Source organism: Dipodomys ordii, unplaced genomic scaffold, assembly GCF_000151885.1.
Source record: "Dipodomys ordii isolate 6190 unplaced genomic scaffold, Dord_2.0 Scaffold78, whole genome shotgun sequence".
NCBI lineage: Eukaryota > Metazoa > Chordata > Mammalia > Rodentia > Heteromyidae > Dipodomys > Dipodomys ordii.
Window position 1 is genome coordinate 7,768,312 of NW_012267294.1, and position 20,849 is coordinate 7,789,160.

General features: G+C 45.3%; 1 protein-coding gene across 1 annotated transcript; it reads left to right on the top strand.

Moving 5' to 3' along the window:
* Nucleotides 1-768: 768 nt before the first annotated feature.
* On the top strand, nucleotides 769-20,386 carry Hao2 (hydroxyacid oxidase 2 (long chain)). The gene is made up of 8 exons (XM_013024740.1): nucleotides 769-946; nucleotides 8,147-8,285; nucleotides 10,564-10,715; nucleotides 11,620-11,903; nucleotides 14,651-14,860; nucleotides 17,988-18,146; nucleotides 18,851-18,920; nucleotides 20,115-20,386. Exons 1-8 carry the CDS (start codon nucleotides 940-942, stop codon nucleotides 20,168-20,170), a joined length of 1,077 nt encoding a protein of 358 aa, XP_012880194.1. The 5' UTR covers nucleotides 769-939; the 3' UTR covers nucleotides 20,171-20,386.
* Nucleotides 20,387-20,849: the final 463 nt, after the last annotated feature.

Below are 20,849 nucleotides of genomic sequence, written 5' to 3' on the forward strand. Positions count from 1 at the left end.
CTCCACTCCAAGGTCTCCCTCCACCATTCCTGCTTTTTGGAGCATGTGTCGATGGGCAGAAATGACTTCAGAAATTCACTGGGACCTGGCCATAATCAGAGACACCAGGAGGAAGGCAGAGAGACATGGTTTCCCTGATAACCTGTCTGTTCCTTTCTTGTCTCTTGCTACTGACCTGATTAGTGCTGCTAGATCAAGCTTCAGCTATAAGATCTGACATTAGTAGAGATATTCAAACTACTTAAGACCAGACATATGGGGATTTCTGATTCTTTCCGATTTGAGAGTATGGGTAGATGCATAATGAGTCGGTGTGCACACGATATCGACAACCAACTAAGTTTTGTACCTATATGCCTTATACATATAGCCTAAAGGTAATTTTATGTAGCTAAAAATGCACTTTTAGCATTTTGTCCACAGTCTACTACCCTAGGTCAGGGGTGGAATTTTTCAACTGGGTTTGAACTCAGGGTCAGGGCACTCTGTCTTTTTTGCTCAAGGATAACGATTTACTATTGAGCCACAGCTCTACTTTGGGTTTTTTAGTGGTTAATTGGAAATAAGTCACACAGATTTTCCTGCCTGTGTTGACTTGGAACCTTTATCCTTAGATTTCAGCCTCCTGACTGGCTAGGATTAGAAGGGCCTGAGCCACCAACGCCTGGCAAACGCCCTAGATTTTGGAGCACTTTGGACTTTGGACAGTTTGTAATAAAAAGAATTGAGTTCCGGGACTGTGTGTAATTTCTGGTATCTATTTGCACATTCTACTCTAAGCAAATAACAGGGTGAAGGATTCAGTGTCTCACAGGGTGCACCACTCAGTGGCCTTGATTTCAGAAGCCTGGATCTGGCACACATTGGCAGCTCTTCCCACCACAGCAGAGAACACACCGATCTCACATTGCTGTCCAAGTGCGTTGGAAGTGAGTTGGGATGCCAGGTCAGACCTCAGCTGGACTAATTTACTTGGATTGTCTCAGTTTTCATTATTATATTGATAAAGTGATTGAACTGTTTACCCTTTAAGTTCACTTGATTCTTGTGAGCAGCAAATGGACTTGCATGTGAAAGAATGTTTGGTCAGCAGTTAAGAACAATATTTAAGAGGTTATTATTTAATGACAAGATAAACAAGATGGGATTTTTTTTGGTGTTGGTTTTGTTTTTTTTACTTTCTGATTGAGTTGTGATTTTGTTGAAGGAAGAGAAAAGCTGCATGTGACTGTGACATTCCAAACCTCTGAGGTGCTTGGCAAATCTGTTATACACTCTTGTGTCATAGCACCCAGTTAGTTTGTTTTTTATAATGCCTAACAGATACATTACTGTGTGATACTGAGCAAATTATGTAAACCCCAATTTCATCTGTGAATGTGAGATAATAAGATTTATGTTTGGGGATTACAACAAGGGTTAAAACATTAGTTTTAAGGAAAAGGATAAATGTTTGTGATTTTGTTGTCATTATTATTAGCCATAGAAAGATGTCTTTATGCTGTCTTTAAGATTCTTTGCATAACAGAAACATCTCTCTGCTTAAGAGAATCAGAAAATGTCCAACGCTTCTGAACACAGTAGGACTGCTGGCTTCCATGCCTCCTTGTGTCTGACACTCTAGAGAACGCACAGAACTTACATGTTCCAGGCCTCAGATTCTACTTGGACATCATTTGTTTGGACTTCAGAACATGGTTTCCCATGCTGTTAAAATTGTGGCGGCATTCCTAGGCAAGACACAATCGCTTCAGAGTGCTAGAAAACTGGTACACTTAACACAAATGTCCATGGCAAATTGCCATTACCTCACACTGAAGACCACAAAAATTATGTGGTTGTTTATTTTCCATCTCATGAATGAGGGAGGCTAGCAATCTTAATAAGACCAAAAGAGTTCTGTGGACATACAAGTAAATCCTCAGCTGCCTCTGAGTGAGCTTTCCTTCCTTTCATGGTATTTCCTTGGCTCATGTGACTAATTGTTCTTGTTGCTCTTGACATAACACACTATGTAGCAAATGTTTTACAAATAGAGAGGGAAGGGAATGGGGGAAATTAGGGAAAGGAGAGGAGTGGGAAAGATTTCCCTGACAAAAATAGGTCAGCAGTTTAGAGGCACTGCAGCTGGGGAAGAGGCCTCGTGTGTGTGTGTGTGTGTGTGTGTGTGTGTGTGTGTGAGAGAGAGAGAGAGAGAGAGAGAGAGAGAGAGACTGCATTGTGACTGGCTAGGCTGCTAGCATGGCCAGCGGGTGCTCTGAGAACACTTGTTCTCTGATTAAAGGGAAATGGGGATGTGGCTTTTCCAACAGTTCCTACTCAGGCCAAGAGGTAGCAGCCCAGAGCAAGAAGAGCTTAAAAGAAGACTCCCAGGCTGTGGAATTAACAAGGCAGGCTGAGGGCACCCAGCCAGTGGTTGGCAACTAACCTTAAATGCACTGGTTACAAAGCATGTAACTTCCCTCCTGAGACTACAGACTACAGAGACTACAGGTTCATTTCTTGTTGCTTTCAACTTGCATGTGGATTACATGGGAATGAGGAAGACCTGTAGCTTTTCTAATGAGATAGAGCTTGTCCCTGCCAATGTAACTAGTAAGTGACAGTCTCTCTTCCTCCCCTGACTCTGACAGCCACAAGCACCCGTTCACAGGTAGAATGGAGGGAGTGTTTTCTGTACATCCACCTTCAAGCTCAGGCCCTTTGCTGATTGTGACAAAGCAGAGTTCAAAGCCCCACGGGAGGGTTGACAATGAAATGCAGCATAGAAAAGCCGTGTCTCTAGACATCTCAGGCCTTTGCTAAGAAGCTTGCTCTCGAGCCAGGAGCAGCTCATTCCCATTACATTGCCAGCCTACCACAGTAACCGTGAGGGTTGCATGCCCTTTTAGAAAGACCTTGGAGTCTGGAGGCCAGGAGCTGGTTCATGTGTTCATTCTGCCATCAAACTCAGGCCAAGCTCCCTGTGTCTCTATCACTTGAGCGTTGAATGGTGTTCCAGTCCTGACAGAGGCTCTGTGGTCATGGTGGCCTGAAGAGTCAGGAGAATGAGCACTACCAGCCTCTGCAGATCACAGTAGTGCCAGGATGAGTGTTCTAGAACCACGGTGCACAGGCTCCTCCCCAAGGAGAAATGCTGCATCCACCTCTTGCCACCAAACCAGCAGTTCTGAGGGACCCAAACATGAAGTTGGGTACAGTGGCTCACACCTGTAATCCTAGCTACTATAATCCTAGCCACCAAGTTCAGAAGGATCTGCCTGCACAAAAAAAAAAAGTTCCTGAGACACCATCTCAACAGAAAACGCTGTGTGTGGTGGTGGCACCTGTCATCTTAGCTACCATGGGAAGCATAAATAGGAGGATCATGGGCCAGGGAGGGGGTCGGGGGGAGTGAAAGCCTATCTGAAATGGGAAGCATAAATAGGAGGATCATGGGTCAGGGAGGGGGTGGGGGGGGAGTGAAAGCCTATCTGAAAAATAACCAGGGGTTAAAAAGGGCTGGAGGGGTGGTGATTCAAGGGTAGAGCACCTGCCTAGCAACAAGAAGCCCCTGAGCTCAATACCCAATATCACACACACACACACACACACACACACACACACACACACACAGAAAGAAGGCTCAAGCCAGAGACCAAAGTTGATCCTGGGCTGAAAGAATCAAGTATCAGTTCTCACACCTTTGAGTGTGTGTGTGGGGGGGTCATGGGGCTTGAACTCTGGGCCTGGAGGCTATCCCTCAGCTCTTCAGCTCAAGTCTAGTGCTCTACCGTTTGAGCCACAGCGCCACTTGTGATTTTCTGGTGGTTCATTGGAGATAAGAGTCTCATGGACTTTCCTGCCCGGGCTGGCTTTGAACCACAATTCTCAGATCTCAGCCTCCCAAGCAGCTAGGATGACAGGTGTAAGCCACGGGTGCCCGTCTTCTCACAGATTTCAACTGGGCACTTGCAGCATCTGCCAGACCCACACTCTCAAAAATAAAAAAGTAAGCCTTAGTTTCTTTGGCCACCCCAAAGTCAGAACACCCTGGTCCCACTTTTACTCTCAGGTCTGAGCCGGGAAGCCAGGTCCACCACTTCCCTTCCCTCGTCCCCCTAGTGTTACGTCTCCCTGGGAGTCCCCATCTCACTGTGGCTCATGTGGCAGCTCACAAGGACACTGAAGCAACGAGCCCCTTCTCCTCCCAGCCGGCACCGCAGCCATTGCCAAAGCCCCTTGCTCCAATTGCTTCTCCAATAAGCTGCCCTTGCTCTGCCATGGCTTGACCACCTGCAGCCACTATCTCTCCAAGTGCATGAGAGCTGTCATAATAGAAGGATTTAAGAAGGCTTTTTCAGCCAACCTTGAACAGTCTAATCTCTCAAACTGGGCCTCAGTATTATCTCTGATATCCCATGGAGAAACTTGATGCTTTTACAAGCCAAGCCAGAAGGTCTTGAAGGACACATTCCATAACTTTAAACAACGGCATCTTTAGATGGCATCAGAGGGAGGGAGACCTTGTCATCCTGTGTCCCCTGACATTTCCCACAGGATATCTCCAAGGTCATCCTACAAATACAAACTCTGAGAGCCCAGCGTTACTCAAGTGATACCAGCTTGCATCACAGGAAATTTTCAAAAGAAAATGACTAGATGTCTAACCTCAGCACCCGGGACTGAGGACCACAGTGCAATCTCCTGCAAAATGCCTGTCTGCTCCTTCTGAGGCCTCAGCCATGGACACTTTGGGATAGCAGATTACTAACAGGCTCGCCCAAATACCTTTGCTCTTGGATTTTTGCTCTCTTCTCATTGGCTTGTTAATTGTCCTTGTCCACTTAACCTTAAAACAAAAAGCCTGAAGAGGTTGAATGAGCTAATTCCTAAAATAATATGATCTAGCACTTAGTGTACAAACTTAATTACTTTCTTATCTTCCTCTTAGAGTAGTAAAGATGAAGATAAAAATACAGAAACAAATGAAATAAAATGAGAATATATAAGAGCGTATTATTATAGGATCTTCCCTCCAAACATTAGGAAGAGCTTTAAACAATATAGAGTTCCTCTTCAACTCTAAGTTTTATATTGTTCCTTTACTTAGAATCATTGACAAAGTATTCTAAGTACTCTACTTACATTGTAAAAATGCACAATGGCATTTTTTTTTTGCCAGTCGTGGGGTTTGAACTCAGGGTCTAGGCACTGTCCCTGAGCTTCTTTTGCTCAAGGCTAGCACTCTACCCCTTGAGCCACAGCACTAGTTCTGGCTTTTTCTGTGTATGTGGTACTGAGGTACTGAGGAATCAAACCCAGGGCAAGCACTCTACCACTGAGCCACCTTCCCAGCCCCACAATGGTATTTTAACCTTAAAAAATTCTTTAAAATATAACATGCAATTTACATGAACTATCTATTTGGCTATTTACTATTAAACTGAAAGTGGAAAACATACTTATTTAGAGGCTATAAAATACCACTCTAGAACCATCCCTGTAACAATTCTTAAAACCATCCCTGTAATAATTTACAGATCTAGAATCATCTGTGTGATCATTTACTTTTTCATCTTTCACAAACTGTTTATTTCCTGGGCCTCATTTATTTCAAGTGCAAAGTACAGAGATTAATACCCCATTAACTCAAATATCTCCATTTCATAGGAAAACAAAAGATTTTTTTAAGTATACAAATGAGCTATTTTGCTTTATTTAAGGATTTTGAGATGGATGTTTCATTAGCAAGCAGCTTTCCAATTATGCAATTCACACTATTCTAGGCAGATAATCATGAATGAGACTAAGCCATAAATCTCATACTAGACAGCACTAGTAATTTCTCTGCTAGAAATATACAGAAGAGCATTTCTGTAAGTGTGTAACCTGTGCCTAATGGAGGACTCTCATCCCCTGTGTCAGAGAGAATGTTAAATCCAAGCACGTAGGAACAGCAATTCTGTGTCACATGCTATCTTGAAGCTCAGGGTGCAAAGCAGCTTTGATACTTCACTAAGAAAATTCACAGTTCTCAGTGGAGAGTTAGGATTTAATAGGGTGGAGAGATGCAAGGCCAGACTAGCAATGGGAGAAAGGCTAAGGGGCAAGATCTGTAGGAGACAAGGTAGAAGACTCCTCCCCTACAAGGGCCGCTCATTTCTCCCTGTGTGGAGATGTGCCAACATGCACAAAGATATCTACAGAGAAGCTCATTCATGCCTCAAGGTTAAGAGACTTGTGCTGAAGGAGAGTCATCAAATCACCCTTTGTAACACAATCTTACCCCCAGAGGAAAGCAGATGCTGAGTACAAATCAGGAAATAGTTGGAGTTTGGCTGAAATCTACATTTTTTAAAGAGACAGACCAAGGTCTGACCTTAAAGGCAGGTCTTTCAGAAAATAATATTCTCAGATTTTACTGTATTAACCCTTTTATGTATGTGGGTTTATAAGTAAGAAATTGCCATGACTAATTAATTGGAACCGTTCAGTGACCCTTCAAAGGTTGTGTAAGAATCAATTACATTAGGTCTGACTGCCATACTCTGTCAGATCCAGATTCAGTCATTTCTTGCCCATCCTGAACATGGTTCTTGTGAGTTCTGTGACTATGGTCCAAACGCCCCCTCCTCCCCTCTCTCCAGACCCCACACATCCTCCCGCTCTGCGGTCTTTCTCTGAGCCCCTTAGATGGGATCCTGGGCTACTTACTCTACAGCCTCACCAGATTCCAGCTTGACTCTAAATGCTAGTTCTACTCCATCTCTTCCCCAGCCAAGATTCCAGCAGCCTCCATATCATTTGGCCCTTCTGCCTCCTTGACCATTAGACAAGCCAAACCCCATAGCCTACCCTCAGAAGAAGAGCACCAAAAAGAGAAAAACACTTTTCTACTAGAAGAGCAGATGAGCTATTTAAGAGGCTGAGATCCAAGGGGCACAGTTCAAATCCTACACTGACAGACAAGTCCTCTAGACTCTTATCTCCATATAAGTAGCAAAGCTTGAACTGTAGACCTGGCTTGAGGGGGTAAGAATGCCAGGCATGCAGGGGAAACCTGAGCAAGAATGCCAGACCCAAGTACCAGTGTGTATGTGTGTGTGTGTGTACACATATGTGTGTATATATGTGTGTGTATATGTGTATACACACACACACATACACAGAAAGTTACTTCATTTCTTCTGACTTGGGCTGATTTTCACACAGCTGCCTCCTCTCCAAGTTGGCTACAACTATGAACTTTTGACAGCCTTTCTGCATGCTTTGACTGAATCTAACCAGTTGCTACAGCTTTCCCAGAGCAGCCGATCTCACTGTTCTTGCTCCAACTGGGGAAACATTGGTGACCCCAAGCTTTGTCCTTTTTCCTATTTCTGGGGGCAGTTGTATCAGAAGCTTCAAGCTCAAGGCTTACTGAGCTCAGATTGTGGACGGGAACAAATGCAAGTAACATATTCTGTTTTCTTGGTCTGAAAAATAGCTGATATTACAAAGACGTAGGTGAGGGTAATTGGGCCCCCTAATTATATTAAGCAACCTGCCCAAAGGGCCATCCAAGGACTGACAAAATGTCACCTACCCCCCACCATGTCACCTCCAGCCCAGGTACTTCAGGCATCCAGAGGGCCCCGGGAAGTCTTGCTAGGATCAGTTCTGGTCCCAGTTTTTTACATGGTGACTTGAATGACCACTCCAAGGAAATGCTACCAAATGTGAAGCCAGGGAAGCAGGTCCCCAAGGCTACAAGTGAGAAATGGTCACATGGAAGGACTAAGGGTATCCACAGGCTGATATCTTAGGAAGAACTCAGGCAGCTGGAAAAGAGGAGGCAGGAAGTGAATATGGAGGCTAGAGACAACAATGCCTTTTCTGGTAATCATCTCTTAAGAGGAGGCAGGGCTCAACTATAACGGTGGCAATGTGTGCAGAGCAGAGGGTGGGGTAGGCGACACTCCAAAGACCCAAAGGTGACAATTTAGGAATGGAGTATGAGAACGCAGAACTCCCGGCTTGGGGATCAGCAACTTATGAGGTAGCACCATTACCTTAAAGAACACCTGTGGCTGAGAACTGCAGCCAAACAACTTGGAATGAGGCACCCTCCCACTTCCTCTCAAGTCTGCATCTGAAATCTTCTTCCTGGGCTTTGTTTTTGAAGGTCCGGAAATGCCCCTGGTGTGTCTGACCGACTTTCAGGCACAAGCCCGGGAGCAGCTGCCAAAGTTGTCCTGGGATTTTATTGAAGGAGCTTCGGATGAAGGCATCACCATGCAAGACAACATAGCAGCATTTAAAAAGCTCGGTCTTCTATATCCTTTGTATTGTCAAGCCAACATGCATTGTTTGTCCTAGTTTCTGCCTCCGAAGAGTACAGAATGCTCTAGATGCGATAATGGATAAAAGGATAAAATGGATAATGGATAAAAGATAAAAGGAGGGAGACTAGTGAGGGAGTGGACAGACAATGGACAGAGATAATTCATCTTAGAAGCATTCCAGAAACTTTGCAATGAGGAGGGGGGGAGAGAGGGAGAGAGAGAGGGAAAGAGAGAGCGAGAAGGAGGGAGGTGGAGAGGGAGAGAGAGAAAAGAGTTCCAGGAAGACCAGTGACTAGACACACAAAAGAAGCTTGGTGCATATGCCCAACTCTCCTAAGCTCCTGCCTGGGAAGAAAAAAATGTAAGCTAAGAAAGAGGACTTGGGTTTAGAGACAATATGAAGTTTATAGAAGATTGATTCAAGGAAATAAAAGCAGGGATAGAGCCAAGCACTGCTGGTTGACACCTGCAATCCTAGCTATCTAGGAGGCTGAGATGGGAGGACCATGGTTCAAAGCCAAACCAGGCAGGAAAGTCTGTGAGATTCTTATCTCCAGTTAACCACCAAAAAGCCAGAAATGGAGCTCAGTGGTAGAGCAAAAAAGTGAAGGGACAGTGCCCAAACCAAGTTGCCAAGTCTGGCGTGTGCGCGCGCGTGCGTGCTCGCACGCGCGTGCACACACACACACACACACACACACACACACACACACACACACTAGGGATAGAGCATAGGTCAGGCCAACCATAGCTATGGATCACCTCTAACCAATTACCTAAATTTTATATAGGGCACATGCCATGGATGGATTGTTATTTTTAAATGGTCACTGTAAAAAGTAAAAAAAAAAAAAAAAAAAAAGAATAAAAGGATTAAAAAAATAGTCAAGTCCTTGGTGTCTATGGCTCATGCTTATAATCCTAACTACTTAGGAGCCTGAGATCTGAGAAGAAAGGTTCAAAGCCTGCCTGGGAAAACAAATCTTAGAGACTATTATCTCCACTGAACTAGCAAAAAAAGGAAAAAGCTGTCAGAGGCATGGCTTAGGTGGTAGAGCACCAGCTGTTAACAATAGCAACAACAAACAGAAAAAAAGATTGAGAGGTCCTGAGTTTAAACTCCAGTACTGGCCAAAATAATTAATGAAATTATTAATTAGTCGTGTATCACTCAGTGACCAGTATATGTTCTGGGAATTGCACTGATAGAGAATGCTATAATTGTGTGAACCAAAAGTATGGACAAGTTAGGAAGGCTACACATTATCACTGGATGATAGACTCTCACGGAACCATCTATGTCATCTGCTGACTGACTTACCATTACATGCACAAGACTATATATGAACGGTGAATTTCAGTATCTAGACACAAAGTGTTATCAGAGCACAACCACTTAGTCATTTACTTTTGCTATGCTGCTTTTATGTTACAGACTGTAACAGACTGTAAGACTGTGTGATCCACAGTGCTTGGTCCTTCACATACAAAGTTTACTGACCAATGAAGATGCCAGGAGAAAATGGAAAACTAGGTCCCCAAAGGCACAAGCCACTGTGTGCTTTCCTGTCTTAAATGCTTTATCACAGGTGTCTTCAAAACACGTGGAAAAACTGCACTTCTCTCAGCTCACTCCTAAGCTCATTTATTCTTTCATTTATTCTCATTTGCAGAAACTCTGAATTTATGTACAGAAGTTACATTTTATGCATGTGTTTTTGGATTTTGAGGCTCAGTGTTCATTTGACTTAAAAATCGTACTGCACACACTGACTGTGAACTCGCCTTCCTGTTTCTAAGGCATTATTTAAACGACCACCCTGCAAAAACAAACAAACAAACAAAAAACCAACCAAGGGCATTTTCTGGGATTTGTTCTCTTTGGGTGACCTTCCCTTACTTTCTGGGCACCAGGGAGCAAAGGGGCCTATACTTTCTGCCTACCTTTCCTTTCTAGTCCTTGTCTAAGGGAGGAAAACAGCACTCAAAGACATGAACTCCTTTTGCCAGATGAGGCCTAGGGTGGGCGCTGGCTGCTCAGAGGGCACAGCTCCTGGGAACAGCATCTTCTGCTGGGCCTACACTCCCTATGTCAGCCAACCGTGCTTTCACAGGACCAGCCAGGCCCTTGAAACCCATCCTTAGAAACACTAATCCTAGTGTAGACCTGTACCAGGAATTGGGGGTCCCTAGCTCTAAGACTACACTGCTGTGATGGGAAGCAAACTCTTCTGACAGAACTTCTTGTCTCGTGCAGAATCCGTCTCCGTCCCCGGTACCTGAGAGATGTGTCAGAGGTGGACACCAGGACCACCATCCAGGGGGAAGAGATCAGCGCCCCCATTTGCATCTCACCCACAGCCTTCCACTGTATCGCCTGGCATGATGGAGAAGTGAGCACAGCCCGAGGTAGGGTCTGCCCCCTCTCCCCCCTGCAAGGATGCTGGATCTCCCTCGGCGCAGCAGCAGAAGCTCCAGAATTTCTTTCTCAGGAGCCCGAGGAAAGCAAAGTGGGAAAGAGAAAGCTTCCAGCATTCTTCTAATCCCGTCTGCTTATTCTACCCACTGGAATGACACTCCCCCTCCTCTAATCCCCCTGTGTTTCCCTAAGGAATACCTAAGTTGTCTTTCCTGTCTGAACCTGACCTCGTCTAGGGAATTACATGGAGAGCATTTTTTTTAATTGTGAAAATACCATACAGAGGGGTTACAATTACATGGGCAAGATACTGAGTACATTTCTTTTCAAGCATGGTTGCTTCCTCCTTTGTTTCCCCTTCCCATCTCCCAACCACCCCACACACTGCCCCTCCCCAAAGTTGTAAAGTTTGTTTTTCGACATAAGGACTTATACATCTCATTGTTGCAATAGGTCCACCTGTAACCCTATTTAAACGATTTGTTTTTTCCCTTCCCCTCCACAAATTATACCAACATCAAATACTGTGAAAGCAGGGGTTATACCATGGGGGAGGGACATGCAAAGCAACAAAGAAATCATCTTATAAATATGTTAGAAACAATCACCTGAAAGAAAAAAACATTTGAGTCCTTATCTTGGAGTTCATTTCACCTAACATCAGCTTATCTGACCTTTTCTGCTTGTCTCAGACAAGGCTTGTAAGGCAGGGGAGAGAGAAGGTGCCCTGAACAGCTTCTCCGGCTCACTGAGTCATCTCCTGCCTCTGCCCCACGGGAGGGAAGCTCCATCTGCACCTGCACAGCACAGGCGCACAGCATAGGCTCCTCAAAGCCGCTCAGCCCCTATGCCTCTGCCCTGCACCCTGAGAGAGGCCTGTCCTTTGCCTTGCAGCCGCCCAGGCCGCCAACATCTGCTATGTCACCAGCACCTACTCCAGCCACACTATGGAAGACATTGTGGCTGCTGCTCCCAGAGGCCTACGGTGGTTCCAACTCTCTGTGCAGTCAGACTGGCAGCTGAACAGACAGCTGGTCCAGAGGGCAGAATCTCTAGGCTTCAAAGCTTTGGTGGTCACCGTGGATAGCCCCATCCTTGGCAAAAGGCGCCAAGACCTGAGAAACCAAATACATTTGAGGGGGAACTTAACGCCAAAGAATTTCCAATCTCCTGATAAGGTAGGAAGTACGCTAGACTCAAGAGCAGGCGCTAAGGAAGGCAAATTCTTTCCCCTTCCTTTCCTTGCTCATGTCCACAGGTACTTAGTGAATATCTACCCCCTCCAGACACTGGACATGGAGCAGTTCAAAAAGCAGATCTGGGGCTGGGAAGGTAGCTCAGTGGTAGAGCACTTGCCTTGCATGCATGAGGCCCTGGATTCGATTCCTCAGCACCACATAAGCAAAAAGAAAAAAGATGGAAGTGGCGCTGTGGCTCAAGTGGTAAAGTGCTAGCCTTGAGCTGAAGAGCTGAGGGACAGCGCCCAGGCCGAGAGTTCAGGCCCCACGACCTGACCCCCCCAAAAAAAGCAGATCTGGTTCCTGGGCCCCCCACAAGTAGAATCTAATCTTGTCACCCGTGGAGCTGCTCAATCTGACACCAAGGGTGTTTGGGCCACACGCTGAGAAAAGGGAAAAGTCTGGAGAGTAAACGAAATACATTTTCTTCTTAGTTTTTCCCCTTAGAGGCATATTTACAAAGCGATCATGTCGAAGGGGCACACATGCATCACCGGCTGGCAAAGAGGAACTCCCAGCCCAGCCCAGGTGTGTGGCAAGTCAAGCCAATCACCCAGGCCCGGCCCTGTGTCCCTGAAAACCAAGCGATCAACATTGCTGTGCCCTTAAAACTCAGCCCTGGAAACACAAAAGAGCCACAGCACATCTCTTTGGAATCTTTGAAGGAAGTAACTACTCCTTTAAAATGCTAAGGTTGAAAGGAGTGGCATGCCCCAGAGAGGATGCCAGGGTAGCGTAGAGATCCCTAAGCTTCAATAGAGATAGAGGTGATAATGTTTTCAGCCATTGGGCAACTGTGGGGTCTCTGGCAAGATACTCAACAGCTCTTCACCACCGACTGGTCTCCATCATGTTCCTCCAGCTTCCAGGGGCTGAGTGACTGCAAGGCTCATGCCGTGCCCTTTGTGAACCAATGGTATATATTTGATAATACATGGGTTACAATTCTTGGAGTATTGTGTAGGTCTTACTAGCCTGTGCATATCTCAACCAGACCAGGTCAATAGACAGGCCATAAATAGACATACACAATCAGACTGACTAAATGATGATGCTACCTGTAGAAGCAAGATTCCCAAGGTAGAACTCTTGAACACTTAACAGGCAGTGCAGTTAAACAAAATGAAAGCAGGAAGGTGAAAGATAGGACTTACTAAGGCAGTCGGGAAAGAGGCAGATGAATAAAAAGAGTGGGGGTAGAGAAATATAATCGTAATATTCAATGTATGTATGTGTGTCTATGTATATTATTACATGATGATGGAAGCCCTGTACACATGAGTTGGCTTGTTAAACTGAAAGTCCTTTGTATACTTGATTAAACAAAAAACAAAGTGTGGTAAATTTTTTTTTTTTTTTTTGTCAGTCATGGGGCTTGAACTCTGGGCCTGGGCGCTGTCCCTCAGCTCTTCAGCTTAAGGCGAGCGCTCTACCACTTGAGCTACATGCCACTTCCGGTTTTCTGGTGGTTTTATTGGAGATAGGAGTCTCACGGTCTTATGTGCCCGGGCTGGCTTTAACCACGATCCTCAGATCTCAGCCTCCTGAGTAGCTAGGATTACAGGTGTGAGCCACCAGCGCCCGGCTGATAAAAATTTTTAAATGAGCCAAGTGCCGTGGCTTACACCTGTAATCCTAGCTACTCAGGAGGCTGAGATCTGAGGCTTGAAGTTCAAAGCCAACCCAGGCAGAAAAGTCCCTATGAGACTTTATTCCAATTAGCCACTTAAAAGCCAGAAGTAGAACTGTGGCTCAAAGTAGTAAAGTGCTAGCCTTGAACAAAAGAGCTCAGGGACAGAGCCCAGGCCCTAAGTTCAAGGCCCACAACAGACAAAAACAAAACAAAAACAACTAAAAAAAAACCTTTTTAATGGCCTATGAATACTTTTGTTTATTCATCTCACATACTAAACTCCAAATTCTTCTAAATTATAGATTCTGTTGTATCCATCTTTGTGCCGCTAGATTTTGGCATAATTATGGAGCAAGGATATGATTATAAACAAATATTAATGATAGTAGGAATTCCTTTATACAGATTTTTCCCAGGATGTAGTGTTTGATTTTGTTTCACTTTCTGTGTGTGTTTGTGTGTGTGTGTGTGTGTGTGTGTGTGTGTGCGCGCGTGCGCGTGCGTACTGGTACTGGAGCTTAAATCCAAGGCCTCATGCTCTTCCCTAGCTTATTTGCTCACTTTGGTGCTATACCACCTGAGTCTCACCTCCACTTCTGGCATTTTGCTGGTTAACTGGAAAGGAGTCTTTTAGATTTATCTGCCCAGGCTAGCTTTGAACCAGCATCCTCAGATCTCAGCCTTCCTGAGTAGATAGGATTACAGGCATGAGCCACCAATTCTTGACTTTTTTTTCCAGTTGTGGGGCTTGAACTGGGCGCTGTCCCTCAGCTCTTCAACTCAAGGCTAGCTCTCTACCACATGAGCCACAGTGCCATTTCTGGTTTTTCTGATGGTTTATTGGAGATTAGAATTTCACCTACTTTCCTGCCCTGGCTGGCTTTGAACTGCGATCCTCAGATCTCAGCCTCCTGAGTAGCTAGGATGACAGGCTTGAGCCACAGGCACTCAGCTTTGTTCTCTTCATTTTAAGCTGATAAGTAACAGCCCAGAATGTATCTCATCTTTGCAATGGGCCAAGTAGTCCTAAGAGTTACCTTCTTATTTCCCACAGACAAACCCTAAGTCTTCCGCTCTGCTGACGTCCATGAGCACACGCTTCTGCTGGGATCAAATCCTTTGGCTTCAGAATATCACTCGACTGCCCATCATCCTTAAAGGGATCCTGACAAGAGAGGATGCGGAGTTAGCAGTGGAGCACAAGGTCCAAGGCATCTTTGTTTCCAATCACGGAGGGAGGCAGCTTGATGAAGTTCCTGCTTCAGTAAGTGGTGGGGCTCAGAGGGGAGAGGCTGGGAGTGCAGTGTGTCCACACCCTAGTGCCTTGCGGGATCTGTATGCTCTTCTCTCCAGCACCACTGGCTGCCTCTGGGGACAGTCAGTCGTGGAGAATAGCCCGGGGTGCACCGGGCTATCTGTGTCTCACTCCTCCATCTGAGCCAAATGGGGAGGCTGGGGCTCAGGCTGAGGTCAAGTAACTTGTCCACATTCACAATAGATAATAAGAGGTCGAGGTAGAACAGAAGCCTCAGGCCCTGCCCAGCTCCAGTGGAGGCCTGCTTCAATCGCTGGAACCTCATGTAACCTTCTGACTCGTGCCAGAAAGAAGCTGGGCTTCACTTTGCTAATGAATAACTCATTCAAGGGGGAACCAAAGAGATGCTAATGAATCTGTAACTACTTATGTATCATTTGCTTCCCTAACTCATAAATTTATGTTCACTTCAGATAAATTATAAAATACACATAAGCAAAAAGGTAAAAAAAAAAATCACTCCCTAATTTCATCACTATCGCGAATGTCAATATATAGGTATTTGTTAATCCAAACATAACCTTTTCCCACTTAAAAAACTATGGGTAGTTATTTTAGAATTCCCTTCTTTTTCATTTAAAAATGTATTAGGAACATCTTTTTGCTTCAACATGTGCCTCTTTTAGCTTTAATGATGTGTCTTATGAATGGACAATTTATATCAACTTCCTGTTGTTAAATAGCTGCATTCCTCTGGTCTTTCACTCTGTTTCTTTCCCTCCTTCCTTGCCTCCACCCTTTCTCTCCAAGGTATTGCTCTGTAAGCCAGGATGGTCTCAAATTTTCAATCCTTCTTCTTTTGCCTCTTGGGATACAGATATATGCCACTACACCTGGCTTCCACCTTTTACTATTTTCAACAGTATTTTAGTGACCATTCTTATAAAGTTAAAAATCCTTAGTACATTCCCAATCACCTCTTGAAGACAACTCTTCTAAGGCAGTAGGAATGCTACAGTAGCCCACAGGGACATTCCCAGGCCTGTGACGCTTAGCGATGACTACCGCTCTCCTCCTCCCATGCACTTGCTAGTGGAGAAAAGGTGAAGTGAACAGCAGGCCATGCGGAGAGCCGTGGACATCCTTACCGTCTCTCCCTGGCAAGGGCTGGATTGAAGGGAATGGTTAGGCTGCCCATTTCCCATCCCCACACATGTCCCATGACTGGAGATGAGGGAAAACGGCTGAAAGATGCTCACCATGACCTTTCCCATACACCCAATAACAGGCAGATCAGAGAAGGCAAAAGAGCTGGGCCAGCTGTGAGTGGTCCCAAAGCACTCACCAGATAGGAACAGAAAGCAGCAATCACAGTAGAAGAAAGGCTTTTGGAAGAAAACCAAGATCAAGACTATATAATAAGCATCAAGCTGCCATTTGTCAATTTAGCAGGGCCTGCTTCCTTAGGATGATTGAATAATATGTGGAGAAAGAGGCAGGTGAATTCTCCTAATGAGAGCAACAAGCAGTAGGTTCCTCTCCAGGAGCCAAGTAAATTGGGAGAGGATAAGGATTAGTCTGAAGCTAATGAGGTATACTGCCAAAAAGCCAGGAGCCAATGACTCACACCTGTCTTCCTAGCTACTCAGGAGGCTGAGATCTAAGGATCTCAGTCCGAAGCCAGCCTAGACAAGAAAGTTCGTGAGACTTTTTTTTGGTGGGGGTCCGGTCGTGGGGCCTGAACTCTCGGCCTGGGCGCTGTCCTTCAGCTCTTCAGCTCAAGGCTAGCACCCTACCACTTGAGCCACAGCGCCACTTCCGGCTTTTTTCTTTTTTGCTTATGTGGTGCTGAGGAATTGAATCCAGGGCCTCAGGCATGCAAGGCAAGCGCTCTACCACTGAGACACCTTCCCAGCCCCGTTCGTGAGACTCTTATCTCCAATGACCCACCAAAAAAGTCCAGAAGTGGAATTATGGCTCAAGTGGTAGAACACCAGCCTTGAGTAGAAAAGCGAAGGGACAGTGCCCAGGGCGAATTCAAGCCCTAGTACAGGCACACACACACACAGGAAGAAGGCCTCAAGGGCTCAATTTCCACTGTTCTCCAGTGCTTTCCTCAGAGCATTCCAGAAGACTAAGGCAGTTCATAACTCCCTCCTGAAACCCCCGCCTCCAAGGCTCCCCCCCCCCCAGAGGCTCCTGTCACCTACTTTAAAGTGTCAAGATAATGGTGTGGAAGCAGCTGCCTTGGAAGAGTCAAGGCCATTCGGCCTCAGTTCCCAAATCCAGGCCAAAGCAATCATCAACTGCTTTGATTTTTGTCCTTGAAAGGCTTAGACTCCACTTTCACAATGCTGTTGCCACATTCCTATCTCCATTTCAGGAACTAACTGGTCACTGGAGATGAGGTAAGGAATAACGTGTGGCCTAGTTCCTCAAGATGGCCCTGGCTGCCATACTTCTTTTGCTAAAAGGGAGACAAAAAGAAAAGAAAAGAAACTTTGAGAGCCCAAGTAGGGAGGAAATTTCTAACTATGCCACCCTAGAAACAGAAATAGTATAAGAAAATTAAAGGCCAACATGTTCTTTCCTATTAAAATGAGCATTATAGATGGAAAATATTTCTATCAGGATAGCAGAGAAATCAAGCATTTCTTCAGAAAGAAACTTAAAAGGCTTTAAAAGTCAGCAAAGGGACTAGTGAGTCATGCCTGTAATCCTTGCTACAGGAGGCTGAGATCTGAGGAGCTGGTTCAAAGCCAGCCTGGTCAGGAAAATCCCATGAGACCCTTATCCCTAATTCACCCGAAGAAAGCCAGAAATGGATCTGTGATTTAAGCACTAACCTTGAATGAAAAAGGCAAGGACAGTGCCCAGGTCCCGAGGTTAAGCCCCCAGTACTGGCACATACACACTGAAATACAAGTCAGCAAGAATCTGGACTGGAGGTGAAGCTGAAAATGGCAGGAGGTGGAGTCCAGAGACTCTCCTGGGCCTCAGGACTGAGGTTTCTGCCTTGATGAGCTGAAGCAGCCTTGGGCCTAGCCTCGGCCCACACTTCCTCTCCCACTTTCTCAGGCCCTCGCACAGAGTCAACATATCATACCTGGCGGCTGGACTCCTCTCTCTCTTTCAGATTGACGCCCTGGCAGAAGTGGCAGCCGCTGTCAAAGGGAGAGTGGAAGTGTACCTGGATGGTGGAGTTCGAACTGGCAACGATGTGTTGAAAGCCCTGGCCCTGGGGGCTAAGTGCATTTTTCTTGGGAGGCCGATCCTGTGGGGCCTTGCCTGCAAGGTGAGAGGGGCTGAGTGGGGATAGATGGCAAGATCTCCAGCTTCTCCTTTGTTCCAGGCTTTTCTGTGGTTCAGCCTCCAATGTAGCCATTTTTTCCCCCAAGGTACCTGAAGGATAGTTACTCCCACCACAGCTCCTCTCTCTTGACCCACAAACATTCCACAGCTCTCACCCTTATCTTTTTCTTTGCTTTTCTTTCTTCCCAATGGAACTGATTTTTTTTTTTTTTTTTGCCGGCCATGAGGCCTGAACTCTGGGCCTGGGCGCTGTCGCTCAGCTCTTCAGCTCAAGGCTAGCACTCTACCACTTGAGCCACAGCACCACTTCTGGCTTTTTCTGCTTATGTGGTACTGCGGAATTGAACCCAGGGCCTCATGCATGCAAGGCAAGCACTCCTACCACAGGGCTACTTCCGGTTTTGAGTGGTTTATTGAAGAGTCTCACAGACTTTTCCTGCCCAGGCTGGCTGAACCGTGATCCTCAGATCTCTGCCTCCTGAGTAGCTAGGGTTACAGGCGTGAGCCACAAGTGCCCGGCTTCCAATGGAACTGATTTTTATAGATCTCTGGCCTCCCTATCACAGCTCTCTCTCTCTCTCTCTCTCATATGTATATATATATTCATATTTGACAAATAATCAGAATGTGCCTTCAAGACTTTTGTTTGTTTCTCCTTCCCTTACCCATTTTCTGTCTTGAGAGCAGGGTGAAAAAGGTGTTGCAGAAGTTTTGAATATTTTAAAAGATGAGTTCCACACATCTATGGCCCTTACAGGTAAGTTCTTAATTTTTTCCTGAGTGAGAGCTTCCAGGGAAGCAGCTCTTCCATCCAACCAGCCTTTGCCTGGCCTAGTGGCCATCCCCAAAACAGGGAAGAAAGGTCCCAGACAAAGATCAAGCAGTATTCTCTGCCAATGGAAACTCAAAGCTTGCCTCAAAAATCACTGCTGTGGGCAGGGAATGTGGCTTAGTGGTAGAGTGCTTGTCTCACATGCATGAAGCACTGGGTTCAATTCCTCAATACCACATACACAGAAAAAGCTGAAGTGGCACTGTGGCTCAAGTGGTAGAGTGCTAGCCTTGATCAAAAGAAGCTCAGGGACAGTGCCCAGGCCCTGAGTTCAAGCCTTACGACTGGCAAAATAAATAAATAAACACTGCCATTTCTTGGAAAAATCAACCCTTGCTCTGAATTCCTATTTCTTCTAAGTGACTTTGAATTATAGACTGTCTCCCTTTCTGCCTTCCTATTCATTCCAGTTCGAGTTTCTATTTTTAAGAAAGGACTTTCAGCTAGAACCTTGGTGAAGAATACACTTTGTTAATATTATGTTATTAAGGTCCCTGCATTGTAGAAATGGAAAGACCTTCCAGTTCAATATCACACAGCTTGTTTCTACGTTGTTTTATCCTTATCCCTGAGGACAGCACACAGTCTTCTGGGATCTACAACTCTCCAGCCCCATACTCTGCTTTCTCCTGGCACATTTCTTGTCTGCTGTGACTCTCTTCAATCTCTGCTACAGACTTAGCTTTGCGTCTTATTTAAGATCTCCTAGCAAAGAAGGATCATTTCCTCTGGCAGAACTTGCCAGAGGCAGTTGCTGGAGTGTTCACACTATCTCCTGTGCCACCCTTGAACGCATTTCTCCCTAGAAGATGCTTTTCATTGGCCCTGTTCCTTATCAGAATGGAGCTAAAGGTCAAGGATTACTAAAGCACGTAGAAGTTGGTTGTTAAAAATGTTAAGGATTTTTTTTTTATGTTTCTACTCTGACATTTTGAGATAAATAGATTAAAATGTGCCGTAGACATAGGGCCTTAAAATAATTCCCAATACAATCAGGACAATATTATTCACCCTGGTCTTGCATTTTATCAGATAAGCACCAAGATCAAAGGCTTGTTTTTAACTGCATGGTGCTGGGGAATGGGGAAAATGAGCCTTTTAACTCAGTGGCTGTTTTAGGCTGCCGATCAGTTGCTGAGATCAACCGGGACCTGATTCAGCTCTCCAAGTTGTAAGAAATCCACAATATGATATGCGATGCTGGCCTGCTGAACCCCATCCTATGGAGAGCACAGTCCCTGCACCCTTCACTCACCACGTCCTGTGCCAGCCGCTCTCCCAACGCTCGCTGTCCTCAGTGCACCCCTCCTTTCTGGCCTTGCTTCCTTGTGTATGATTTGTCTTGCCTAAAGCTCTACTCCAAAATAAAAGATCACAAAAAGATCACAGAATGATTGACAAATGTTTTTTGTTTGTTTGTTTTGCAAATCCTATACATCTCTGTATAAGAACTAATGGTGAGACTTTCCTCTGGAGAGAAGAGCTGGACATACATTTTACAACAAAAATCATAGTCATTATAAAAAAAATAGAGATACAGGGTAATTCAGGACATAGGCTTTGGAGGTATATAGATGGGTGTGACTGTTGAGACTGTAGCTGATATGCTGTGTGACTAGGTTATTAACCTTTATGGTTGTTTTAAATCTCTTTGCATTTCTGGATATTGTGTGGTTTTGTTTTGAATTTTTTATGTTTTGGTTGGTCATGGGGCACTGTCCCTGAGCTTTTGAATTCAAGGCTAACTCTACCACTCTGAGCCACAGCACCACTTCTGGTTCATTGGAGATAAAGAGTTTCATGGCCTTTCCTGCCAGGGTTGCTTTTGAACCAAGATCCTGAGATCTAGTCTTT

Excerpts from the sequence above, each read along its gene's own strand:
- Hao2 (XM_013024740.1), top strand. Across the intron at positions 10,716-11,619 it reads AGAAGTGAGCACAGCCCGAG|CCGCCCAGGCCGCCAACATC; the intron begins GTAGGGTCTGCC and ends TTTGCCTTGCAG. Across the intron at positions 18,147-18,850 it reads TGTGGGGCCTTGCCTGCAAG|GGTGAAAAAGGTGTTGCAGA; the intron begins GTGAGAGGGGCT and ends TCTTGAGAGCAG.